General features: G+C 43.5%; 1 protein-coding gene and 1 long non-coding RNA gene across 5 annotated transcripts in view; one reads left to right on the top strand and one right to left on the bottom strand.

Annotated features, from left to right (window-relative positions):
- Positions 1 to 274: 274 nt before the first annotated feature.
- LOC137369204 (uncharacterized) lies at positions 275 to 26286 on the bottom strand. Of its 2 annotated transcripts, XR_010974895.1 has the most exons (6): positions 26039 to 26286; positions 10726 to 10879; positions 10575 to 10619; positions 7022 to 9549; positions 6898 to 6946; positions 275 to 772 (listed from the first exon to the last, which is right to left on the bottom strand). It is a non-coding gene; the product is annotated as an uncharacterized lncRNA (long non-coding RNA). The 2 variants fall into 2 exon arrangements; XR_010974894.1 differs by having other exon boundaries at positions 10575 to 10879.
- LOC137369202 (uncharacterized) overlaps positions 7573 to 27921 on the top strand; it is a 267684-nt gene continuing 247335 nt past the window's right edge. For 2 of the 3 annotated variants that reach the window (XM_068030014.1, XM_068030015.1), the window contains exons 1-4: positions 7573 to 7924; positions 8337 to 8418; positions 8791 to 11518; positions 25865 to 25985. In XM_068030014.1, the coding sequence (XP_067886115.1) occupies positions 8365 to 8418; positions 8791 to 11518; positions 25865 to 25985 (2903 nt within the window). In that variant the 5' untranslated portion in view covers positions 7573 to 7924; positions 8337 to 8364. The remainder of the gene's footprint in view (positions 7925 to 8336; positions 8419 to 8790; positions 11519 to 25864; positions 25986 to 27921) is intronic. The other variant, XM_068030016.1, reaches the window with a different exon arrangement.

Raw genomic sequence — 27921 nt, 5'->3', positions numbered from 1 at the left:
ATATCTTTGGACAACAGAAAGGCAACTGAAGAAAGAACATTTTTATTCCCACAACATATTCTGCTCTTTGTACCACCTACATGTCATGTCAATGGTGAAATTGTAAAATATACCAAAAATCTGTGTTTTGTTTTGTAACATTGTATTATTGCATTCATCATGAATGTTGACAAACCTGTAATTTAATCATCCACTAATTCATATATCATTAATGAAAATTATATGAACAGTGCAAAAATACATACATGGGGATCATTTTTGAGAAATTGTTAAGAACTGAAGGAGATAGAATGCATAGTCTGTGATCACATTGTGGTGTTTTTGCTGTGATTTGCTGTGTAGGTAGGAGTAGTTCATCACTAACTGCTGTTTAGCCTGCCTTTATAAACACAACTCTGGGAAAGATGAAGGATATTTACTATAATACATTCAATCAGAAAGGAAAAGTGTTGTAACTTTAGGCTAATAAACTTTGAGAAGGTTGGCATTTCATATTTATATATTAAATAATGCCTGGATTGTTTTATATGTTATTACACCCATAACAAATCAACAATAAAAGTGTATTTGAACAAAAGCTGTTTTATTGATGTTTTACATTTTGAAGAATTTCTGTTTGCTGCTACATGATGAAATAATTATGTTTCCCTCTTTTTGAGCTTTCAAATTCCAGTGTATAACATTGGCACTGAAAACAAATTTACAAATATTTTGTTCACAATGTTGATTTGCATTTTCCTCCTGCGAAAACCATTTTAACTGATAAAGTTATCTGCAGCAAGAGAAAAGAACTGACTTTAATGCAGTCTCAAAATACATACAATTTTGACAGTAGGTAGCATCAGGTTACACTGCCTGTTGTATAAAGGAAAGCAGAGCTTTTGAGTAATTATTTGAGAATGCTCTGTTTCCTGGCATTAGAATGTCAATTTTTTTTTAACTTAGTAAAAGGATAACTACACCATTCCAATGATATGCTGCTGGCCTTTCACATCTTCCATCCTCTGTAAATTAGTTCTTCCAAAACTCTGCTGCCTGTATCCTAACTCGCACCAAATCCTGCTCACTCATCAATCTTGTGTTTGCTGGTCTACATTGCCTCCTGATAAAACAATGCCTCAAATTTTAAAATCTCATCTTTGTATTCAAATCTCTCAATGGCCTCATCCCTCCCTGTCTCCATAACCATCTTCAGCCCTACAATCCTCAGAAATCTCTGTGTTACTCCAATTCTGGCCTCTTGTGCGTTCCTGATTTCATTTGTCCCACCATTGGCAGCCATGCCTTCAGCTGTCTAGGCCCCAAGCTCTGGAATTTCCTCCCTAAACTGCTTCACTTCTCTACCTCTCCTCCTTTAAGACGCTCCTCAAAACCTACCTCTTTGACCTAGCTTTTGATCACCTGTCCCAATATCTCTTTGTGATAGTCTCAGATTTTGAATGCTTCTATGAGGCACCTTGGGATATTTGCAGGCGTGGCCTGGCTCCTCTGAAAAGGCACTGAATACTTCAGGACTCTCGTGGAAAAAAGGGGGGATGTTGATAATACAGCACTGTCGAACCATTCACAGCAGCACTCCCGATTCCCTATATATCCAGTCTGCCTGATTATAGATCTTGCATATAGTGTGCACTTTATGTAAGTGTAATACTTCCTGTAACACTTCCTTGTAACGTTGTTTCCATCACACCTAGCTGTTACTCTTAAACTTCCTATTTTAACCCTATTTTCTATACTTACACTTACTAATTTGACCCCTGTAACTCATTACAGCTCTGATTCTCCCAACTCCAAGTTGCATTTTTCACTTGTGGATGTTGTCAACAAACTGCAAGTTCAGCAATTAAAATATTTATTTCAATAGTTATAACTTTATATTAACTTCTAAAGTCATTAAATCTATATTGCCACCTCCAAAATCAAGCTTCCCAATTCCAGGGCCTCTCCACCAAACACCATAAAAGTGCCGAGTGTACTTTTTTGAGAAACACTCCCTTCTGCCTTTGATCCATGGACCTAACTTTCCACAACCACCAGTGGAAACTGCAGGGTATGTAGTGTCTTATAGGCACTGATGATAACATTATAATTAGTGGGAAGGTTCCTTTCAACTGGACTTCTTTTTCTTATGTTGAACTTCTTTTCATTTGGTTAGAGCATATGTCTTCTTGTATTAGTGGTGCCCTCAATGTCACCCTTATTGGTCCACCAAAATAGGCCTAAGTAGACCAGACTCCTGGAACGAAAATGACAGCACCTAGTATGCTTTACATTTATTCTGTTGGATTTGGTCCCCTCCCACAATTAGAGCACCTAATGTGTTATATTTTATAAATCTGCAACACAGCCACATTCACTTATCAGCCAGACTCAAATGTGAGCCTTTCTGTCCTTTTTGGAATATGTTTTTAAAGTTTAAAAGCACTTCCATTTCTTTTGCACTGTTTCTTTAACTCCACCTGGCCCATAGTTATTTCTCTTCAGCCACCCAATCTTGCTCCATTATTTATTATCTCCACCCACTCTTTCATGCTCTATTACTTATCTCCATCCAGCCAATTCTTCTGATATTTTTCTACACCCACTCTTTCCCACATTATTTATTTGTAAGTACCCCCTACTTAGATTCCCTTATTTGACTTTATCATCTACCTCTATCTAGAATATATTGAAATTCAGATCTGTAGGAACTTCCTGACATCATTTTCCATTAGGATGTAGGAATTTAAAATAAATATAAAGACAGAATGCACCATTTTAAAATGGGGCCTGATAAATATTTTGACCTTTAACCTGCTTCACCTGAAGCCTGCTCTATGCACTATGGAAGATGGGCTACAGTAGGATTATGGTAGCACAGTGGTTATGTTAGTGGACTAGTAATCTAAAGGCCTGGACTAATGATCCAGATACATGAGTTCATATTGTTATGACCTCAGTAGAGACCGTTAACTTCAAAACAAGAGATATGAACTCCCCAGACCAATTAATGAACTACACAGCAAGTTTTCACATTGTAAGATTTTACTATAACAACTAAACTCAAAATCAACATTAACAAAATAGTACTTAATAGGTAGCTAATACACCAAATTACAGAGAAAGGGATTTCCCATTAACTCACTCGAAAATCCCACACCACATTTATGTTACACAGTGTTCTCATCGAAACGGTATCTTTGCAGTTAAAAGTCCCAAACTCCTCCTAGTTGCAATGGGTTGGATCTCCCAGTGTCCTTTTCGAAACCCAATGTCCTCTTCGCTCACTTCTTCTGAGCACATTCAACTGGTCTTCCGTTAATAAGGCAATCTCTGGTGATCCTGTTGATCTTTTCTCCTCCGCAAACCTCAATTTTCGAATTGGGTTCAAGTCTTAGCAGCCATTTGCTGTATCTGTGATCTGAGAGCAGTGGCTTCTCTCTCTTTTGAGGCTGCTGCTGCTGCTGGTCTTTGTGTCTTCCTTTCAGCCTGCCAGACTTAGGAAAGCCTGTTGAATTTATACAGAACAAAAGGGCGGCGCAGTGGTTAGCACCGCAGCCTCACAGCTCCAGCGACCCGGGTTCAATTCTGGGTACTGCCTGTGTGGAGTTTGCAAGTTCTCCCTGTGTCTGCGTGGGTTTCCTCCCACATGCCAAAGACTTGCAGGTTGATAGGTAAATTGGCCAGTAGCAATTGCTCCTAGTATAGGTAGGTGGTAGGGAAATATAGGGACAGGTGGGGATGTGGTAGGAATATGGAATTAGTGTAGGATTAGTATAAATGCGTGGTTGATGGTCAGCACAGACTCGGTGGGCCGAAGGGCCTGTTTCAGTGCTGTATCTCTAAACTAAACTAAACTAAAAGTAAATAGTCATTTGCCTTTTATACTATTCAGAGTCCATAAGTCTGACCGTACCAAAACCAGCTGGGCCTTCCTTTGTTTCTAAGTGTTAAAGATTGCAACTGAAATTTGCATTTTTAGAGCCCAAGGCTCCCTGTTTACGATCTGAGAGTCCTGGAGAGCAAAACTTATTGTCCTTCAGGTGTTACAACCTTGCACCCTGCTTTCAAAAGGGTCTTTGATCTGGATTCCTTGTGTTCATGGTAACCAAGATCTCGGGCTTGTCTCTGGACAGAATTGGTGTGAGGTTACATGTCTCCTCCAAATCCATTTTACACTGCATTAAAAATCAGTTTTTAAAACATAACCATATGTTGATAATTTCCCACCATGGCAGCTGTGGCATTTAAATACAATTAATTAAATAAATATGAAATTAATAGCTAGCATCAGTAATGGTGACCATGAATCACAGAATTGTTACAGCACAGAAAGAGGCCATTTTGCCTATTGTGTCTGAGCCGGCTCTCTGCAAGAGAAAGTCACGTAGTCCCACTATACTGCTCTTTCCTTGTAGCCCTGCAATTTTTTTCTCTTCAGATAATTATCCAATTCTCTTCTAACAGTCTCTATTGAAACTGCCTCCACGATACTCTCAGGTAGTGCATTCCAGATCCTAACCACTCGCTGCATTAAAAAAAAGCTTTTACATGTCTCCGTTGCTACTTTTGCCAATTACCTTAAATCGATGCCCTCTGGTTCTTGACCCTTCTGCCAACAGGAACAGTTTCTCCTTATCTACTCTGTCCAGACCACTCATGATTTTGAACATCTCTATCAAATCTCCTCTTCTCCAAGGAGAACAGATTCTCCAACCTAACCATGTAACTGAAGTTCCTCATCCCTGGAACCATTCTCTTGAATCTTTTCTGCACCCTCTAAAATGCCTTAATATCCTGTCGAAAATGTGGTGCCCAGACCTGGACAAAATACTCCAGTTGAGGCCAAACCAGTGTTTTATATAGGTTTATCATAACTTCCTTGTTTTGGTACTCTATGCCCCCATTTATAAAGCCCAGGATCCCATATGCTTTATTACCCTCTTTCTCAACCTGCCCTGCAACTTTCAATGATTTGTGCACATATACCCTCAGGTCCCAGTGCGTCTGCACCCCTTTTAGAAATGTATCCTTTAATTTATATTGCCTCTCCTCGTTCTTCCGACCAAAATGAATCACTTAACACTATTCTGCATTAAATTCCATCTGCGACTTGTCTGCCCATTCCACCAGCCTATGTCCTCTTGAAGTTTACTACTATTCTCCTCACAGTTCACTTCCAAGTTTGTGTCATCTGCAAATTTTGAAACTGTGCCCTCTACATCCAAGTCTAGGTCATTAATAAAGATCACGAAAAGTAGGGGTTTTAACACCGAACCCTGGGGAATCCTACTATTTACCTTCCTCCAGTCTGAAAAACTACTCTGTTTCCTGTCACTCAGCCAATTTTGGATCCATGCTGCTCCTGTCCCATTTATTCCATGGGCTCTAACTTTGCTGACAAGCCTGTAATGTGGCACTTTATCAAATGCCTTTTGGAAGTTACTGGACATTGCAAAACTCCATCTGGTTCACTAAAGCCCTTTCAGCAAGGCAATCTGCCATCCTTTGCCCATTTCGTCTACATGTAACTCCAGACGCACAGCAATGTGGTTGACTCTTAACTGCGCTCTGAAATGGCCTAGTATACAAGAAGGTGCCTCACTACCACGTTCTTAAGGGTAATCAGAAATAGCAATAATTGCTGGCATTGCTCACATCCCATGAATGAATTTTAAAAACAGGACTAGTTTATATAGTTAACTTGTTTCTTCCCTCATAGTTATCCGCAACTCCTCTCCCTTCCCCCACACCCCGCCCTAACAAACTCTTCGGAACCCAATGCTTTTCTAACATTTCATAGTTCCCCTACAAAACAACAAAGAACAGTACAGCACAGGAACAGGCCATTCAGCCCTCCAAGCCTGCGCCGATCTTTATGCCTGCCGAAACTAACACCTTCTGCACTTCCGGGGCCCATATCCCTCCATTCCCTTCCCATTCATGTATTTGTCAAGATGTCTCTGAAACGTCGCTATCGTATCTGCTTCCACCACCTCCCCAGGCAGCAAGTTCCAGGCGCTCACCACCCTCTGTGTAAAAAAACTTGCCTCGCACATCCCCTCTAAACTTTGCCCCTCGCACCTTAAACCTATGTCCCCTAGTAACTGACTCTTCCACCCTGGGAAAAAGCTTCTGACTATCCACTCTGTCCATGCCGCTCATAACTTTGTAAACCTCTATCATGTCATCCCTCCACCTCCGTCGTTCCAGTGAAAACAATCCGAGTTTTTCCAACCTCTCCTCATAGCTAATGCCCTCCAGACCAGGCAACATCCTGGTAAACCTCCTCTGTACCCTCTCCAAAGCCTCCACGTCCTTCTGGTAGTGTGGCGACCAGAATTGCACGCAATATTCTAAGTATGGCCTAACTAAGGTTCTGTACAGCTGCAACATGACTTGCCAATTTTTATACTCTATGCCCCGACCGATGAAGGCAAACATGCCGTATGCCTTCTTGACTACCTTATCCACCTGCGTTGTCACTTTCAGTGACCTGTGGACCTGTACGCCCAGATCTCTCTGCCTGTCAATACTCCTAAGGGTTCTGCCATTTACTGTATAGGTATACACCTGCATTAGACCTTCCAAAATGCATTACCTCACATTTGTCCGGATTAAACTCCATCTGCCATTTCTCCGCCCAAGTCTCCAACCGATCTATATCCTGCTGTATCCTCTGCCAATCCTCATCATTATCCACAACTCCACCAACCTTTGTGTCGTCCGCAAACTTACTAATCAGACCAGCTACATTTTCCTCCAAATCATTTATATATACTACAAACAGCAAAGGTCCCAGCACTGATCCCTGCGGAACACCACTAGTCACATCCCTCCATTCAGAAAAGCACCCTTCCACTGCTACCCTCTGTCTTCTGTGACTGAGCCAGTTCTGTATCCATCTTGGCAGCTCACCTCTGATCCCGTGTGACATCACCTTTTGCACCAGTCTGCCATTCCCTTCCTGATAAGAAAAAGTAAACGATAAAAATTGAACCAATTTCTATAAACTCCTTAGCACAAACGATCAGAAAGTTACCTGCTCTTTATTATATTGAAAGTCCATCTATGGTGTCTTTTCGGTCGCCTGTGCCAAAAAGGAAATAACCTCATCCACGGCACACGTTACAAAACCAAATATGCATTTATTCCTTCAGAAGTTAAATCGCCAACATTAGGACGGCGGTAACTTTATGCAACCAGGGACGTCGCTGGCGCGGGCTGGAGCGCGGCCGGATCCATGGAAACGGCTCGATACACAGTGGCACGTGAGGCGGCTGGCGCTGCAGCTCACCTGAGCGCGAGGTAAAGGTGCTTTCGGAATGTGCTGCGGTATGGCGTTTGTGCTTGCATTCAATGAAAGAAAATATATCATTCAGAGAAGGGGTTCTCACTCATGGTTCATCCGCTACAGCTACAGTTTGGTGGTCCAGTGAATATTTGGTACTTCTGTGTCGGGTGCGAAATGGACCGAGTACTAAACAAATGTGCCAAAGTTGGGCGAGTGAATGTTCGAGTATTTCTCTCATTTGCACAGGCATTTAGAAAACTGCTTTGTGTTTAAAAGGCCCGATAAATTTCCGTTTGATGCTTTTCAGTTGCCTCGGAAACCTACACTGATTGGCTTCCGGGTTTCTGCAATTTTTTTAAAAAGCTCCAGTTTAACTATAGTTTAAAACGGTCGTTTTTGACAAAAAAAACTTAATCGAATCACCACACCGTCCAGGCTGATCCATTATGAATGTCCGATTGAGGCTATGGCAGAGCTGTGGACATTTACCACAGCATTAAAGAGATGAGGACGTTTTGTATTTGCGTTGATCAGCTGACTTGACTGTTCGTGGTAGGACACGGAGAGTTGACTAGTTTATGCTGCTCACGGTGTGGAGTCCTTCGAATTACACAGGGTGGAGGGGAGAGCTGCCGATTTACAATACTGAAGGTTGAGTTTTTTCTTTGGCCACTATCGTTCTGATGATTTTTTAGGTGGGACCTGTCTCATTTGAGACTACTCTGTTCACGAGTTGCCCCTTTTGCAGCAATGTAGGCCCAGATAGTGTACAAATTTGAGTCAATGTAATGCTTGAGATGCTTTTCTGATTAGTTTTCGAGCAGCACTACTTAACAGTACGTCTCTCAAGACAACTTATTGCAGTATGGCGAGTGTTTTAAGAAGTGATGCCTGATGATTCTATCTCTCAGTATCTTAATACTTATTGTAGTGTTCCCTACATCTAAAATGAACTCAATAGATTGTTTTGATAGACATATTTTGTTTGATCATGGTATAAGTTTATCACTCATCTCTGTTGCGGTGGGTATTTGCAATTAGTTGATAGAATGATTTATTTCAGGTGCTGAATTTGTGAAGACGAGGACAAAATGCTGCAGTCACTGTCAACTGTGGGATCTCAGTCATTAAATTCTAAACAGTCGGTAAGATATGCTTCTCTTTTTCAGCTCTTTGCTTCATAAAACATCTGCTCAACAACTTATTTTTGTTACTGCCAGATGCAAATATGAATCTGGTGTTACAAACAGGCAATTGTTAAGCAGAATTCTCCCTTTTTTGCAAATTTTCTATTTTTCAAAATGTATAATTCGAGGATACTTGCACTTTGCATATTGAATAAGACATGTATTCCCCAAGTATTGAAGCAAATTAATACATGAGAACTATTATATTATAAATGCCATTTTGAAGACCTAAACAGCAGAGAGAAGTACTTTACAAAAGTACTTCCCTCCCCAAGTGTATTCTTGTCATAATTTTATTACTTGCTGTAAATAATTTCTAATATCTTGCAGAATAAGTCTTCACTTGCTAGAACTTCAAAGCATTTAAATGCTGAGACCATCTTAAAAACAGACACTCCTCGCACCCGTGAGCTGAAGATTCTTCGAGCAAAACGTTTGGCTTATTTTGTAGGCCCTGACCATAACTACACAAATACATCTACAGCTGTTAGCAGTTTGGAAGCTAATGACACACAAGAAAGCATTGATCACAAATTGAGCTGCCCACTGACAGAAAATCTGGTAAATGTTGAACACAAAGATTCCTTAATAGAAAAAACACTTGATTGTAATGAGTCAGTTCAACATAGAAGAATTCAAGATCCACAGAAGGCCCATCGTACAGATTTAGAACCATCATTGACAATTGCGAAGAGTGACAAAACAACTGTTTGCTTGCCAAAGCCAGATTATAATTTGCTGGAGAATCCCACTGTATCAGAGATCCAAAAGCTCAGGCATATTCTAAGCTGGGCTCAGAAAATACTCAAAAACAATAATGAAGTTTTGAATACACAATGGTGTCAAAAAGCTTGTGCATTAAACGAGAAAGAAATGGTTGTAAGCCATGTGACTTCTAACACAGAGCAACCAAATACTTTTTACTGTTCTTGGGATACTGATGGACATATCCACTCTGGTCCTTCAAGTGGCAGATTGGATGGTTCTCATTACTCTGCAGATACTTCCAGATCTTCTGATAGCTGTAGCTCACTTGATTTATTAAGAGCAAGTAGGACATTAGTTCAGACTTCCTCCTTAGCTACCAGCCTGAGTGAAGAGAAAGAACAATGTGGATTAAGAGATACTGGTTATTCAAGCAAGGATCACTTTGGTCCTGATAATATTTGGGAAAGAAGCTTTCCTGAGCAAGGAAATGCATATACAGCTAATGTTTCAAATAACAACTGGAACATAAAAGGTGTAGGGGAAAATAAAGTGCATGTGGCTCAATTCGCATTTCCAGCAGATGAAACCTGCCATTCTGTGATTGGTGATGTGAGTGCACTGAATAGAGATGAATACTTCTGGATTCCTCTTGAAGGTAGTTTGGATGAAGAAGATGTCACTGAAAATGGAGAAGGAAAAGGAGTATTTATGCAGCCCTTTGTTAAAAACAATGTTACTCCTTTCTTATGTAGCAGTAATAACAAGGAGCCAATCATATCAGCCAGAACCGTAACCCTTAGAAAATCCCCTGTAACATATTGTTACACCTCAGATCTATTAGCAAGCCCTTTTAATTTGCACAGCACTACACAGCACAGCATACCAACTCCTTGTGATAAAGGAAACCATAATTATGCATGGGAACCTATTGGAACAAAGGAATATTTATCAGATGGTTACCATAAGACTTCAGTAGAAGATTCAGAAGCTGCTGGTCTACCTGATGCTTTACTAAATCTGGATAATACTGGAATTAACTTCAAATCACAAATGGATTTGTCAGTTATTCCAAGACTAGATCTTCCAACCCTCTGCAAAGGGACAACCGGAAGTCCAAATGAAACATCAGGAAATGAAAAAAACAAAGCAATAAAGTTAGTCAGTTCTGCCCAGGAAAGACCAAGTATTGAACAGTTCCCTGAAAGATCTAGAAATGTAAGTGTTACAAATGCAAATAAGACCTTCCTTTCACATTTATCAATATCTCCAAAATGTTGTCGTGGCAAAATATTGGACAACAGAGGGACTGAAAGTTTGGAAAATGATCCATTAAAAAAAGAAGCAAATGATAATAATGACAAAAATGAAACATGGCAACAAATAATTGAGTATAAGGCACATAGTACCTTGAAGTTGTCTTCATCGTCTTTGCTATCATCCTCTGATTCCAGCTATTCAAAAAAGTCACATTCACAATTTATAAAAGTGCAGTCTAATGAAAGAGAGAAAGGCCAAATCACAGATGAAAATAATGACTCTTTCCTCTATGCAAGTCACCTGGTCAAATTCTGCCCAGAATGCAAAAGTGGTAACAGTTCAACTGTTAACTGGTGCATGGAATGTGGATGTGTTCTGATTGGGATAACACCACAGTTTGGTACAGTTTCCAGTAATGTTGATAAAATATCATTCTCGAATCCCAAAGCTAGTCCTAAGAAAGAGAAAACAGATAGGTTACTAACAAACACAATAGCTGTATCAAAAGAATATTCAGACTTTGTGGGATCTGACAAGGCATATGGTTTGAAATATTCCAAAGTTAACATTTGTGACCCTCAACTAAGTGTATATGAGCAATATCTTCTTTACATGGAACATCTACAGAAAATTCGAGGTCAACATCAAACTAAAGAGCAGCAGCCAACAGATGTGCTTTTATTAAAGGAAAAAGCGAGTCAGACAGAAGTAGTGGATGAAAGCAGCAGCAACTATGGGAAGCAGGAAACTGAAAAAAATAATACTGCCTCATTCAAAGCAGCTACATGTTTCTCTGACTGTACTGACAGAAAACAAATTGACCATGAGCAGGAATCTGATGACAACCCGATGTGTAAGTCAACCATTGGAGCTATATCTTCAGAAGAAAATGCAGAAGAAAACTGTATTTTACCAGAACTTTCAGTATTGCAATGTGCTCCACAGGAGAAAAATTATTTTCAGCAAAAAAACTATGTAGAAAGAGCAAAGAACATTGCAGATAGAGCTTTTTTGAAGCACATCTTTGGAAATCAGGAAGAGGACCAAAGTTTAATACCTACACAGTGTGAGAACAAAGAAAAAACTTTGAAAGGTAATTATTAAATAATTCAAGGTTCATGTGTTCCTCTTTTGTTTTCCTAGACCCCTACAGATTGTATGTACTTTGCTCTGTTACTTACTAAATTGATATTGCTCTATGAAAATACAAGATAAAAACAACAGAATAGCTATATCCATGAAACTACTTATGGGTTTGTGATTTTCCAAAGACATTTTACCAAAGGACAATACACAATAAGTGCATAGCTAACTTGGAGGAAGCACCGAGGGTAGTAAGGGCACAGAATGTACTCTGGGTGGGGGACTTCAATGTCCATCACCAAGAGTGGCTCGATAGCACCATTACTGACTGAGCTGGCCGAGTCCTAAAGGACATAGCTGCGAGACTGGGTCTGTGGCAGGTAGTGAGGGAACCAAGAAGAGGGAAAAACATACTTGATCTCATCCTCACCAATCTGCCTGCCGCAGGTGCATCTGTCCATGGCAGTATTGGTAGGAGTGACCACCGCACAGTCCTTGTGGAGACGAAGTCCCGTCTTCACACTGAGGATACCCTACATCATGTTGTGTGGCCCTACCAGTGTGCTAAATGGGATAGATTTCGAACAGATCTAGCAATGAAAAACTGGGCATCCATGAAGCGCTGTGGACCATCAGCAGCAGTATAATTGTACTCAACCACAATCTGTAACCTCATGGCCCGGCATATTACCCATGCTACCATTTCCATCAAGCTGGGGGAATCAACCCTGGTTCAATGAAGAGTGCAGGAGGGCATGCCAGGAGCAGCAACAGGCATACCTCAAAATGAGGTGTCAACCTGGTGAAGCTACAACCCAGGACTACTTGTATGCCAAACAGAGTAAGCAGCATGCGATAGAGCTAAGCGATCCCACAACCAACGGATCAGATCTAAGCTCTGCAGTCCTGCCACATCCAGTCGAGAATGGCGGTGGACAATTAAATAACTAACAGAAGGAGGTGGCTCCACAAATATCCTCATCCTCAATGATGGGGGAGCTCAGCACATCAGTGCAAAAGATAAGACTGAAGCATTTGCAACAATTTTCAGCCATAAATGCTGAGTTGATGATTCATCTCAGCCTCCTCCTGAAGTCCCCAGCGTCACAAATGCTAGACTTCAGCCAATTCGATTGACTCTGCGTGATGTCAAGATACGATTGAAGGCACTGGATACTGCAAAGGCTATGGGCCCTGACAACATTCCGGCAATAGTACTGAAGATCTGTGCTCCAGAACTTGACGCGCCCCTAGCCATGTTGTTCCAGTACAGCTACAACACTGGCATCTACCCGGCAATGTGGAACATTGCCCAGGTATGTCCTGTACACAAAATGCAGGACAAATCCAACCTGCAATTATCGCCCCATCAGTCTACTGTCGATCATCAGTAAAATGATGGATGGCGCTGTAGACAGTGCCATCAAGCGGCACTTGCTTAGCAATAACCTGCTCAGTGATGCTCAGTTTGGGTTCCACCAGGGCCATTCAGCTCCTGACATCATTACAGCCTTAGTTCAAATATGGACAGAAGAGCTGAACTCAAGAGGTGAGGTGAGAGTGAATGCCCTTGACATCAAGGCAGCATTTGACTGAGTATGGCATCAAGGAGCCCGAGCAAAACTGGAGTCAATGGGAATCGGGGGGAAAAGTCTCTGCTGGTTGGAGTCATACTTAGCACAAAGGAAGATGTTGTGGTTGTTGGAGGTCAATTATCTCAGCTCCAGGACATCACTGCAGGAGTTCCTCAGGGTAGTGTCCTGGGCCCAACCTTCTTCAGCTGCTTCATCAATGACCTTCCTTCAATCATAAGGTCAGAAGTAGGGATGTTCACTGATGATTGCACAGTGTTACGCACCATTTGCGACCCCTCAGATACTGAAGCAGTCCGTGTAGAAATGCAGCAAGACCCGGACAATATCCAGGCTCTGGCTGATAAGTGGCAAGTAACATTCACGCCACACCAGTGCCAGGCAGGCAATGATCATCTCCAACAAGATCTAACCCCCTTACCTTGACATTCAACGGCATTACGATCACTGAATCCCCCACTATCAATATCCGGGGGTTACCATTGACCAGAAACTGAACTGGAGTAGCCATATAAATACCGTGGCTACAAGAGCAGGTCAGAGGCTAGGAATCCTGCGGCGAGTAACTCACCTCCTGATTCCCCAAAGCCTGTCCACCATCTACAAGACACAAGTCGTGAGTGTGATGGAATACTCTTCACTTGCCTGGATGGGTGCACCTCCAACAACACTCAAGAAGCTTGACACCATCCAGGACAAAGCATCCCATCCACAAACATTCACTCCCTCCACCACTGACGCACAGTGGCAACAGTCTGTACCATCTACAAGATGCACTGCAGCAACGCACCAAGGCTACTCAGGCAGCACCATCCAAACCCAAGACCTCTACCACCTAGAAGGACAAGGGCAGCAGATGCGTCGGAACACCACCACCTGCAAGTTCCCCTCCAAACCACACACCATCCTGACTTGAAACTATATCGCCGTTCCTTCACTGTCATTGGGTCAAAATCCTGGAACTCCCTTCCTAATCGCACTGTGGGTGTACCTACCCCACCTGGACTGCAGCGGTTCAAGAAGGCAGCTCACCACCACCTTCTCAAGGGCAAATAGGGATGGACAATAAATGCTGGTCTGGCCAGCAATGCCCATACCCCATGAAACGAATAAAAAAATTTGAACTTGTAGAGCACCTATGACGGCATTTCTGCAGTGTAGCCTAGGAGTTGTCAAATTGAGCAATGTAAATACACATTGCAATAGAACTTCACTTCATGGTTAATTGTACAATTCTATACTAAGAAAGACATAAATTTTAGCACCTGATTAATTGAAAACTAATGTTGGAACTTTGTTCTGTATTTTCACCTATTTGCACCAACATCAGAAAAGTGTAAGTGTGTCGGTAAGCTAAGTAAATACATCTCTTTGTTATCCATTGCTCACACAAAGAACGTATTTGAATTGCATCTTCTCATGTCCTCAATCCTAAAGCGCTTTACAGTCAATGAAATACTCTTGAAGTGTAGTTACTGTTGTCATGTTGGAAACCATGGCAATCAATATGCACATAGCAAGGTCTCACAAACAGCAAATTAATGAATGATCAAATAACCTGTGGTATTAGTTTACACAATTCTGTAATTGCTATTAAGTCTGCATTGGAACCAGTGCTAGGAACTTTTGTGTATAAGCTATAAAGTATGTCTTGTGTTCTGAATGCCATCAATTGATTGGAGAAGTAGTAATGGAAATAAAATCACAGCTTATTAACAATATGACATTACCAAACAATTTTAATTAGGTTGGATTGTTATTTTCCTAGTGAAGGGTGCTATGATTTGTAGAAACAGAATGCTGCCTGTATGGTATATAAAAATCTTCAGTTGTGCAATGGAACAATCATTTGTGAGCCATTATTTCAGCCCCTATTCATGGAGACATTTTTAATTTTGTTATCACGATTTTTCATTCTTGGCGCATAGAGCGCTGGCAATTCTGTGCTCATTCCAAAACCCCTCCAGATAGCGTAAGAGAGTTTTAAATGCTGCATAACACCAAATATCGCTTCTTTTTATAAAGCTTGTTTCGAGAATTCATGGAATGGAATAAAACCTTTACTATATGCAAATTGAATTGTCTTAATTGTAACATATTTTGTGATTTCATGCTGTAGCAACTACCCACTTGGTAATTTTCCAACCGAATATCTGCTCCTTCAGCAAGATTGCCTACTCCCATCACTGTGACATTGCCCACCTCTGCTGCTGCCTCAGCTCATCTGCTGCTGACACTCTCATCCATGCAGTCATTGCCTCTAAACCCGAATATTTTAATATTCTTCTGGCCGGCCTTCCATCTTCCATTCTACATAAACTTCAGCTCATCCAAAACTCTGATGCCCGGATCCAAAGTTGCACCAAGTTTCATTCATCCATTTCTCCTGTGCTTGCTGATCTCCATTGGCATGGATTTTTAGAATTCTCATTCATGTTTTCAGTTCATTTCATAACCTTGCCCCGCCGTCTCTCTATAACTTCCTCCAGACCTACGACTGTCTTTTTATTTTATTCATTCAAGGGATGTGGGCGTCACTGGCCAGGCCAGCATTTATTGCCCATCCCTAATTGCCCTTGAGAAGGTGGTGGTGAGCTGCCTTCTTGAACCGCTGCAGTCCATGTGAGGTACACCCACAGTGCTGTTAGGAAGGGAGTTCCAGGATTTTGACCCAGCGACAGTGAAGGAACGGCGATATAGTTCCAAGTCAAGATGGTGTGTGACTTGGATGGGAATTTGCAGGTGGTGATGTTTCCATGCATCTACTGCCCTTGTCCTTTGAGGTGGTAGAGGTCGCGGGTTTGGAAGGTGCTGTCTAAGGACCCTTGGTGTGTTGCTGCAGTGCATCTTGTAGATGGTACACACTGCTGCCACTGTGCGTCAGTGGTGGAGGGAGTGAATGTTTGTGGATGGGGTGCCAATCAAGCGGGCTGCTTTGTCCTGGATGGTGTCGAGCTTCTTGAGTGTTGTTGGAGCTGCACCCATCCAGGCAAGTGGAGAGTATTCCGTCACACTCCTGACTTGTGCCTTGTAGATGGTGGACAGGCTTCCTAGCCTCTGTCCTGCTCTTGTAGCCACGGTATTTATATGGCTACTCCAGTTCAGTTTCTGGTCAATGTTGGCCCCTAGGATGTTGATGGTGGGGGATTCAGCAATGGTAATGCCGTTGAATGTCAAGGGGAGATGGTTAGATTCTCTCTTGTTGGAGATGGTCATTGCCTGGCACTTGTGTGGCGCAAATGTTACTTGCCATTTATCAGCCTAAGCCTGGATATTGTCCAGGTCTTGCTGCATTTCTACATGGACTGCTTCAGTATCTGAGGAGTCACGAATGGTGCTGAACATTGTGCAATCATCAGCGAACATCCCCACTTCTGACCTTATGATTGAAGGAAGGTCATTGATGAAGCAGCTGAAGATGGTTGGGCCTAGGACATTACCCTGAGGAACTCCTGCAGTGATGTCCTGGAGCTGAGATGATTGACCTCCAACAACCACAGCCATCTTCCTTTGTGCTAGGTATGACTCTAACCAGCAGAGAGTTTTCCCCCTGATTCCCATTGACTCCAGTTTTGCTAGGGCCCCTTGATGCCATACTCAGTCAAATGCTGCCTTGATGTCAAGGGCATTCACTCTCACCTCACCTCTTGAGTTCAGCTCTTCTGTCCATGTTTGAACCAAGGCTGTAATGATGTCAGGTGCTGAGTGGCCCTGGTGGAATCCAAACTGGGTATCACTGAGCAGGTAATTGCTGAGCAAGTGCTGCTTGATGGCACTGTTGATGACACCTTCCATCACTTTGCTAATGATTGAGAGTAGACTGATGGGGTGGTAATTGGCCAGGTTGGATTTGTCCTGCTTTTTGTGTACAGGACATACCTGGGCAATGTTCCACATTGCCAGGTAGATGCCAGTGTTACAGCTATATTGGAACAACTTGGCTAGGGGTGCGGAAAGTTCTGGAGCACAGGTCTTCAGTACTATAGTACATACCCAGTACTGTCTGAGATATGTGCACTCCTCCAATTCTGGCCTCTTGAACATCCACGATTTTTGTCATTGCCGGGGTGTCATAGAGTCATTACAGTATAGAAGGAGGCTATTTGGCCCAAAAAGTTCATGCCGACTCTCTATAGAGCAATCCAGTTAGTCCCATGCTCTATCCCCATAAACTGCATTTATTTCCCTCAAGTGCCCATCCAATTTTCTTTTGAAATCATTGCTCATTTCCACTTTCACCACCTTCGTAGGCAGCGAGTTCTGTATTAAAAAAAAGTTCTTCCTCACATCCCTCCTATATCTCTTGCCCAAAACCTTAAATATGGGTCCCCTAGTCCATGTACATTATTCAGCTAATGTGAATAGGTTTTCTTTGTCTACCTTATCTAAATCTGTGATGACCTTGTACACCTCTATCGGATCTCCCCTCAACCTCCTTTGCTGTAAGAATTCTCCAATCTATCCTTGTAGCTATAATCCCCTATCCCTGGAACCATTCTGGTAAATCTCCTCTGCACCTTCTCAAGGACTCTTAGAACCTTCCTAAAGTGTGGTGACCAGAACTGGACACATTACTCTAATAGGGGCCTAACCAGAGCTTTATAAAGGTTCAGCATAACTTTGCTGCTTTTGTACTCAATACCTCTGTTTATGAAGCCCAAGATCCCATATACTTTACTAACCACTCTCAATATGTCCTGCCACCTTCAAAGATCGATGCACATGAGCCCCCAAGTCCTTCTGTCCCTGCACATTCTGGGCTGGATTTAGTGTTCCTGTCGCAGTTTCTGGTGGTGGACCCAATAGTGGACCCCGTCGCTGCTCATCAGATGTGCGGTGAGCCCACTGCAATCATGCGGCAGGCAGCCAATTATAATAATGGAGGCGCAGGACCAGCTTATTACATGACGGAGGCATGATTCGAGCCGCCAAATGCAGCGTTGGATGATTCCGGAGAAGGTGCTGGCACCATATTTAAAGCCCTACTTGCATTCCTCCCTTTGAATTATATGCTGTTTACTGCTGAAACTGGTGTTGCGGTAACATCCCCCCCCCATTCCCCTGACAATGATGCTGCAATATGGCAGAAGCAAGACACTGGGTGGCCCCATAGTTTAGGGATGCCTCTCTGAACATTCTCTTCCATGCTGCACCTCCTGACCAAGCATGCCAGGATGGAGATCGCAGAGGAGGTAAGCAGCAGTGGGGTCTTCCCCACCGAACATGGGTGCAGTGCAGGAAGAGAGTCAACAACCTCCTTCGTTCTGCCAAGGTGAGTGCTCCATACCACTCTCATTTTTGGGGATTACATGTGACAACACGAGAGGAAGCACAACATGGGGAGAGAGGCACTACAAAGGTGCTGGCAAAGAGCTTTAGGCATCTCCTGCATTTTAGCCACAGGCCACTTTTTTATGAAGCTCACTCTCATCACCTCCCCTGAGAGCTGACGTGGGGAGGAGCCATGTCGGAAACCTCCACAGGGGACTAGGGGCTGCCGCTAGCACAACTGTCCTGTAGCTCTTCCTGCAAAGTATTACTATCTGCCTCTTCCCATTTGCAGGACAAGCAGGCCCATAACACCAGGGAGGCCTTGCAGAAATATGGCCTCTCTCAGTAGCTGAGATTGAAGCACTGGAGTTAGTGTAGACCCAGTGCAGCTGCTCAATAGCAGGTGGTGAGACTGGAGTCTCCATGCAAGAGAGTAAGGATTGTTTTCAATCGACATCCAACACACTTCTGGAGATCCACATCACGCATGCATATGGTGGTGAGATCTACACAGCCTAACCCACACATGTTTGTGTTCTCTCATGCAGGTTGGAGTCCACAGGAAACTCCATCAGGAGGGGGACAGCAGTCAACCTCCGAGGAGGAGCAGTCAGAGGATGTACCGTCACATGACACTCCTGCATCTTCCACCAGCACAAATACTTTCACCTCAGTGGGTTTGCGCTCGGCTTTAGAATTGGGGTCACAAGTTGGTGAGGGCACCACATACTTGCCCGAGCAACTGGCTGAGGCTGAGACAGCCAAGGCTCTGACAGTCAGAGGACTGTGGGTGGCCAGGCCCATTCTGAGCCCAAGGCTGATGACGAGCCTCAGGTGTCGACAGCACAGGACATGCTGGAGTTGCAGAGAGAGGTGAGGCAACATCTGGAAGAGATGCCAGAGGCCATGTTGATAGTGAAGAGGATAGCTGTAGACTCCAGAATGATATCAATGGTTTGGTTGAGTGGGCAGAAATGTGGCAACTGGAATTCAATCCGGAGAAGTGTGAGGTAATGCATTTGGGGACGGCAAACAAAGCAGGAGAAAAAACAATAAACGGGAGGATATTGAGGGGTAAAGAAAGTGAGAGACCTTGGCTTGCATGTCCACAGGTCCCTGAAGGTGGCAGGACAGGTTGACAGAGTGGTGAAGAAGGCATATGGAATGCTTTCCTTTATTGGCCAAGATATAGAATGCAAAAACAGGGATGTAATGCTGGAACTGTATAAAACATTGGTTAGGCCACAGCTGGAGTATTGCGTACAGTTCTGATCACATTACAGGAAGGACATAATTGCTCACGAGAGAGTACAGAGGAGATTTACAAGAATGTTGCCAGGGCTTGAAAATTGTGGCTATGAGGAAAGATTGGATAGGCTAGGGTTGTTTTCCTTCGAACAGAGGAGACTGAGGGATGACTTAATTGAGGCGCAAAATTATGAGGGTCCTAGATAGAGTAGACTGGAAGGACCTGTTTCCCCTTGCAGAGTTCAGTTATCAGTGGGACACAGATTTAAGGTGATTGATAGAAGGATTAGAGGAGACAAAAAAAAACCTTTTCACCCAGAGGGTGGTGGGTGTCTGGAATTCACTACCAGGACCGGTGGTGGAGGCAGAAACCCTCAACTCATTTAAAAGGTACCTGGACCTGCAGCTGAAATGCTGTAAGCCTCAAGGAGCTGGAAGGTGGGATTTGATTGGGTGGTTAGATTTTTCAGCTGACGCACACACGATGGGCTGAATGGCCTGTTTCTGTGCCGTTACTTTTCTATGGTTCTATGGTTCTAGGCCATGCACAGCCATGAGTGGACAATGGAGGAGTTCATCCAAGCCATGAGTACTGCCATGTCTCAGGCATTTGAGCACATGGCTTCCTCCATCAAGATTTTTGTGACCCTCATGGAAAGCCAGATTCCACAGATGTGTGCAGACTTACACACCATCACCTTGGCTGTGAGCTCAACGCAGCAGTGGCAAGGCGAGAGAAGGTGAAGGTGCCTGGAATCTTCTCCAGCTCTTCGTCCTTCTCTGGTCGGAAGGGAAGTTCAAGTGAGCCTTGAGGGAGGAGGAGAGGCTGCCCTCCACACCTGAGAGCTCCCCTCAGGGCACACTGAGTGTAGACAGTGGCTCTTCAACCCCTCCGCCAGTGAGCCAGCTCCAGTAGCCATGGTGCCTGAGGAGTGTCCTGCACCAGTGCAGGAAACCGTCATGCAGTTGGGGCCCTCCAGGCCTCAGGCAGCCATAGGATGCCCGCCAAAGTCATCACAGGCCAAGGGGCAGCCTGCCTCCAATCCAGATGCTAGCACAGGGGTCATACCTTGTAGAAGCACTCGAAAACGTATTAGGAAAACCTACCTAGACACACTTGGGATTTTGCGGGTTTTTGACATTTACCATTTGTTTTGTGTTATAAAGTTTTTTCATTATTGAACTTAATATTCATTGTGGAAAATGCTTATTCTTTTGTGTCTTTATTGTGAGATTCTGACCTCACCCTTTTGCCTTATTGGGCTGCCTGTGTAGGCACAGTCCAACTTTGGTAAGCATATCACATGGGCCAGAGCATGTGGTTAAACTAGGCACTAGACATGGAACCCAAATAGAAAGGAGGCAACAGACTTTACTGTTTTCACTCTGAGAGGCCATCGTGGTGGCTGGAAGTTGGTAACTATGAGACTATCTCTTGCCTCCTTGGTACGTTGCTCAATGTGCCTGCCCTCCAGTGCAAGGGGTTCAACATCCAGTGCTGCCATGCTCATTTGCCTCCTCCATGCCCTCCTCATCAGTTGAAGGGTGGCGAACAATCATGTCCTCTTCAGGCAAGGTCTCCCCGCTCTGCAGGGCTAGATTGTGCAGAACACAGCAGACTACCATGACTACCATGATACGTGAGACCCTCACTGGGGCATACTGCAGGGCTCCACTGGATCAATCAGGCACTGAAATCTCCTCTGCAGCAGTCCAATGGCCTACTCGATGGTCACTTGGGTGGAGCCGTGGCAAGTGTTGCACCTCTCCTCTGCAGCGTTGCGAGGGTTCCTCACAGGCGTCAGTATCTATGTCTTCAATGGGTAGCCCTTGTCCCTGAGAATCCATCCTTGAAGGCGAATGAGGGGGCCTGAAAAGTTGTGGCAACTGGGACTGTCGAAGTATGTAGGTGCCGTGGCTGCTTCCTGGGAAGCGAGCACACACCTGAAGGAAACGCTTCCAGTGGTCGCAGACTAGTTGAACGTTGGTGGAATGTAAGTCCTTCCTGTTGATGGCCACATGCATACAATCTATCACACCTTGCACCTGGCAAATCCAGTGATGGTCCCGAATCTGATAGCCCTCTCTGCTTGACTGTCAGGTTCGGTCCAGTAGCGCACGTAACCGCTGGCCCTCTTGAACAAGGTGTTGGTCACATTATTGATGCAGGAGTGGGCTGCTGCCTGGGGGATTCCACACATATCCCCAGTGGATCGCTGGAAAAATCCAGATGTGTGAAAGGTGAGTGCCACTGTGATCTTCAGGGCCACTGACATCGGATGATTACTGAATCGCATAGGTTGCAACTCGTCCTGCAGCATGGGCATAATTTCATGACGGCCTCCATGGAGAGTCTCAATCTTCACTGACCATGCTGCTTGGACTTTTGGAAGTACTGATTCAAGTCCGGCACACACTCTGGTGCAGGTGCGCCCTTCTTGGCATGGCCGGCTGCTGTTGCTCACGTCATGGAGCTTCACAGGCAGGCACAGCTGCTTCCTGGTACTCCCTCCGTCGGAGGTGTCGCATCACGCCAAGGGGGTCCACAAAGACAGGGTGTGTGAGACGCATGCCAAGTGATCAGTAGGCCTACAGAACGCTGTCCTTGCAGAGACGACTTGCTACTCCGCTTGGCTTACACACAGATGGCCCTCAGTGCCCACCCTTGCTGAGAGCCAACCCTCTGACCCAATAGCATAGCCATCCGACCTTCTCGCCTGGTAGTATGGTCACCTGACCCTCTCACCCAGCAGTATGGCCACACTTGCTGACCACCCGATAGTATTCCCACCCATGGCAACCGCCCAAGACCAAGCCCACCCATAGAGGCCAACAATGGCCTCCGCTCCCCTCTTTCCCTGTCTAGTGCTGGCCATGGCTGCCTACCTGTCATGGCACTGAGGCCTCACTTTGGTGCCACCACATTTCAATGGCTGGGAATCAGAAGGCACGTGAGGGCCGCCCATCGTTCATTTAATCCCAAGCCCCCCACTGAATCACTTTCAATTGCATGCAAATGTATTTTAACTAACTGTTCTGCAATTTAAATGGCAGATCCATCGAATCAGTGTGGCAACGCCACCTTGGTGCTTTCCCGCCACTGACTAAATTCAGAACTCATGCCACGATGTCGGATTTTCGGGTGGACGTGTCCAACGCTATTCTCAGGCCCTCCCGTGCATGCCTTCATTTCCGCTGCAAATGGTCTCACTAAATCCAGCCCTCTTTAGAACTGTGCCACTAAGTCTATATTGCCTCTATCTATCCCTTCTGCCAAAATAGATCACCTCACACTTCTCTATTTTATATTCCATCTGCTACTTCTTTGCCCATTCTGTTAGTCGCTATGTCCTGTTGTAGGCAATTGGTATCATCCTGACTGTTTGCCATTCCTCCAAGTTGGTATCACAGGCAAATTTTGAAATTTTACTCTGCATTCCAAGATCCAAGCTCCTAGCACTGACCCTTGGGGAACACCACCGTCTACCATCCTCCAGTCTGAAAAACAACCATTTACCATGACTTGCTGTTTTTTGTCCTTCTGCCAATTTTTTATTCAATTGGACACTGACCCTCCTATGCCATGAGCCTCAATTTTGTTAATCAGCCTTTTATGTGGTACTTTGTCAAATGCTTTCTTAAAATCTTTTTCGACAACATCCATTGATCAACCTTCTCTGTTCATCAAAAAATTCAATGAGGTTAGTCAAACACGATCTGCCTTTTACCAATCTGTGCTGGCTCTCCCTAATTCCCTCAAACCTCTCCAAGTGCCTGTTGATTTTTTTCCTTGATTATTGTTTCTAAAACCTTACCCACCACTGATGTTAAACTGACCGGCCTGTAGCTGCTATGAATATCCTTACATACTTTCTTGAATAAGGGTGTCACATTTGGAACTCTCCAATCCTCTGGCATCTCCCCCATATCTTGGTAAGCCCTTCCACTATTTCCGCTTTCAATTCCTTTAGCAACCTAGGATGCAAGCCATCGGGATCAGGCGTTTTATCTACTCTGAGCATTGCCGGCCTTTCCAGTGCATCCTGCGTATCAGTTTTCACCCAATCCATTACCTGTCCCATCTCCACTTCTACTGATATTTTATCAGCATCCTCTTCCTTAGTAAACACAGATAGAAAGTATTCATTAAGTATTCTAGCCTTGTCCTCTGCCTCTAGGCATATATCACCCTCTTTGCCCCTTATAGGACACACCCCGCCTCTTACTACCCACTTACTATTTACAGGTAGGAAATGTTTGTGTTCCTTTTTATGTTAACTGCTGTTCTATTCTCATATTCTCTATTTGCCAGTCTTATTTTCCTCTTCACTTCCCCTCTCAACTTAATGTATTTGGCCTGGTTCTTGCTTGAAATATTCACCTGCCAATCATCATACATCCTTTTTTTTTGTTTCATCATATTCTATATCTCCTTTGTCATCCAAGGAGCCTGGCTTTGGTTCCCCTATCTTTCGTGCTTCTTGGAACATACCTAGCCTGTACCTGAAACATCTCCTTCTTAAAGATCACAGATTGTTCTGTTACAGTTTTTCCTATCAGTCTTTGGTTTTATTTTAGCCTGACTAGATCCCTTCTCATTCCATTAAGTTAGTCCTTTTCCAATTTAGACATTCTACTTTAGATTGTTCCTTGCTGTTCTCCATTACCAATATAAACCTATTGATACGATGAACACTCTTACCCAAGCGCTCCCCCACAGTCACTTGGTCCAATTGTCCCACCTCATTCCCCAGTACCGGATCCAGCAATACTTTCTTTCTAGTTGGACCGAGAAAATACTGGTCAAGGAAGTTCTCCTGTGCCATCAGCTGCCTCGGCCCTAAGCTCTGGAATTCCCTCCTTAAACCTCTCCACCCATCTTCCTTTCTACTCCTTAAAGACATTCCTTAAAACCTACCTCTTGATTATGCTTTTGGTCATTTGTCCTAATATTTCCTTATTTGGCTTAGTGTCATATTTTGTTTGATAGCGCTCCTGTGAAGTGCCTTGGGACATATTACTATGTTAAATGCAAGTTGTTGTTGCTGCATTACTTTGTATTAGACTTAAATTACCCTACTATATCTTAAAGAAAGAACTTGTATTTCTATAACACTTTTCATAATCTCAAGAAGTCTCAAAAGTGCTTCACAGATAATGAACTACTTTTGAAGTGCAGTCACTGTTGTAATCTAGGAAATTACAGCAGCCAATTTGTACACGGCAAGGTCCAACAAATATAGTTAGGTTAATGACCAGATTATCTGTTTGTGATGCTGAGTGAGAGATAAATATTGGTTAGAACACTAGGAGAGCTCCCCCAGTCTTTAAATATGCAGTGGGATATTTTACATCCACATGAGAGGGCCAATCATCTCATCACAAAAACTGTACTTCGATAGTGCAGCACTCCCTCAGTACTACACTAAAGTGCCAGCCTAGATTGTGTGCTCAAGTCTCTAGAGTGGAGCTTAAACAAGAAGGAGTAATTGTGTGATTCAAATTTAGGCTTTAAAAATGTGAAGATTGTATGAATTGGGAAAGATTGAGGAAGGTAAGGAGTTCCACTGTTCTCTGTTCTTAGGACAGAATTGGTTAATGCAGGAGATAATACGATAATTTTAATTTCAGAAAAGAAAGAGATACATTTCTGGTGAATGCCTTTTTGTTAGTCAAAATCTAGTTCATCATGAACTTGGTGCTAGAATACTAAATGTCCCAAATGGAATATTGGATGCATGTATCCCATTTAAAAGTGTGGGAATGGAAACTCCATGGGCATTTGAAGATTACAGGGTTAACTTTAGACCCTAGTTAAACAAACACTTCGTGAAACTTGTGCTGCTGCGATTAAAGAAATCTCTTAGATGAAAAGCTACTGACCTAACCTTGAATAATGGAGCTGTAAATGCAGATAAATATTGTGTTGTTTTACCTGACTATCTAGCGTGGGAGATCTGGAGGAACCAGAGAAAAAATTGCACATCCTTCCATTAGGTGATTAAGCAGATGAAATGGAAAGTGAAATTGATAGGCCATATAACCTTTCTATGTTCCAGCTTCCTTATGCCTTAGACCATGCTGAGCAAAAGTGCATCGAGGCAAAGTAATGATATGGTACTACGCAGTGGGATTTGTTAATTAAAGATCAGTCAGGATATTTAATTATAATCTCAAGTGGGATATTTTATTGAGAATTAGAATTTTAAAACATAAGATCATTATACTTTATTTTATTTTTTTAGATGCAGATATAAAGCCAAGAAGGAGAAAAAGTATCCAATCAAGTTTGAATCAATGCCAAAGGTATTGGGAGAAGTCCAGCATTGCATGGTCATCTTATACATATGGAGGAATAAAGCCAAGGTAAAGCGTTTTGTTGCAATTGATTGACACTTAATTTCAGTAGTTTGACTTACCCCTTTATTTTATCTCCTCCTCTACTAGAGGCACTGACATTCTGGATAGAGTTCCTCAGGTGCAGGCAGCTGTCCGCTGCCTTACCCATCCATCATATACAAGTATTGGCAGGGTGACCTATCATGGGTGGTGTTGCCACCAAGATCAGTCCTGTACTTATTTTATCTAATCTAATGATGCAACAGTTTTCCAGCAAGAGGTGCAGAATTGCAGTCAGGAGTTGGAACACTTGCTGACCTACCCCACCCCTCTGCTTCTTCGCTTAGGGTTGATGAGGCCAAAGGCACTATCACCTGACCGAGATCAACTAATCAGCAAATGATCCCGGTGTCTTGCATGGTTCATTACATTGCAAACCATTACGTTTAAGAACTGAGCTATCGGGATGAGCTTTGGTCTGATTTTCGTTACTTATTAACCTGTGCTAATACTGTAAAACTAGAGTAGGCTGAGAGGTATACATAATTTCTATTGCTTGCACTTTTGGTCTTGGTGCATGACTGAAACCAGAAGGTTTTCACAATCTTTGACTGAAAATTTTGAGACTTTTATGCTTGCCGCCGATGACACTGCAGTGTAAGTTAGAGTTTCACAAGTTGGTGGTTGCAAGTGATAAATACTCACTGTATCCGACTTCAGTCCTAAATTGATTCTGATACTGTTCATAGAACGCAAGAGTCATTTGTTGATCCTAAAGACCTTAAAGAGGTTAACAAACTCAGCATTGAAACTGAGGCAAGATTGAGCGGCACTTCTTAGTTTCCTTTGGTAAATGGTTTGGTGATAGTATTTATTGTGAAAGACTTATTTATACAGTTTGGAGGTGTTCACACAGAGAACATCAGGAGGGGTGGCTGCTTTTGCTCGGACTTTAAACAAGGAAGGGAATTAGCATCATCAGCAGCAAAAGCATGCTGTGGAGGGAGCTGCAGGTGGCCTACAGAGAAAGGAGTAACTGACAGCCTGAGTTCGTAGGACGCACCACCCATGTAGCAGGGTGTACAAACAGAGGCTCAGTTTCCTTGATCTCTCAGAAGAGCGATCTTTCCAAAGGCTGAGATTGTCATATTAGGTGGTCATAGACGTCTGCTGCCTCCTAGGAGATCTGCTACCAGTTGGACCTGGTGGCCATGTATTACCAGTGACTCTACAAGTTACTTCCAGGACACTACTGGACATATTGAGGGTCTTGCAGTCAACTACATGTAAATGCATAAGCTAGGTGTTAGGTGGATTGTTTGCCAGGACTGGGAAGTATGTAAACTTCCCATGTGATGACAATAGCCAACATGAGTGGGCATTCGGATTTGTGTCTCTGGCTAGCTCCCCAAAGGTGCAGGGTGCCATTTATTGCACACATGTGGCAGTCCACGCATCTCAGATCAACCAGGACCATTCGTCAACTGCAAGGAATTTCATTCTATCAATGTGAAACCACAAGACAAGGTTCATGCAGGTCTGCAGCAGATTGCTTGGGAGCTACTGTGATGTTTTCACAATGTGGTCGTCCAATATCTCTGACATGTTCAGACCTACAACCAGTCTTTTAAAGGGTGGTTGCTAGGTGACAAAAATAACACCTTCAAACCTGGTTGATGACACCTCTGAGGAACCCCACTGATGCACACCGGGAGTGCTACGACATAAACCATATGACAAACAGGTGTATCATTGAGCAAGCCATCAGCATGCTTAAGTTGCTCTTCAAGTGCCTGGACAGGTTTGGAGATGCCCTTCAGTACTCACCAGCCAGGGCTCCAAGATAGTTATGGTGAGCTGTGTTCTGCAGAACACAGTGCAACAGCGAGGACACAAGGAATAAACTGCTCAGCACTTCTCACCAGATGAGGATTCTGATAATGGCCGATCACATTGCTGCTTG

This window comes from Heterodontus francisci, chromosome 4, assembly GCF_036365525.1.
Source record: "Heterodontus francisci isolate sHetFra1 chromosome 4, sHetFra1.hap1, whole genome shotgun sequence".
Classification (NCBI taxonomy): domain Eukaryota; kingdom Metazoa; phylum Chordata; class Chondrichthyes; order Heterodontiformes; family Heterodontidae; genus Heterodontus; species Heterodontus francisci.
This window is presented reverse-complemented; position numbering and strand designations above follow the sequence as displayed.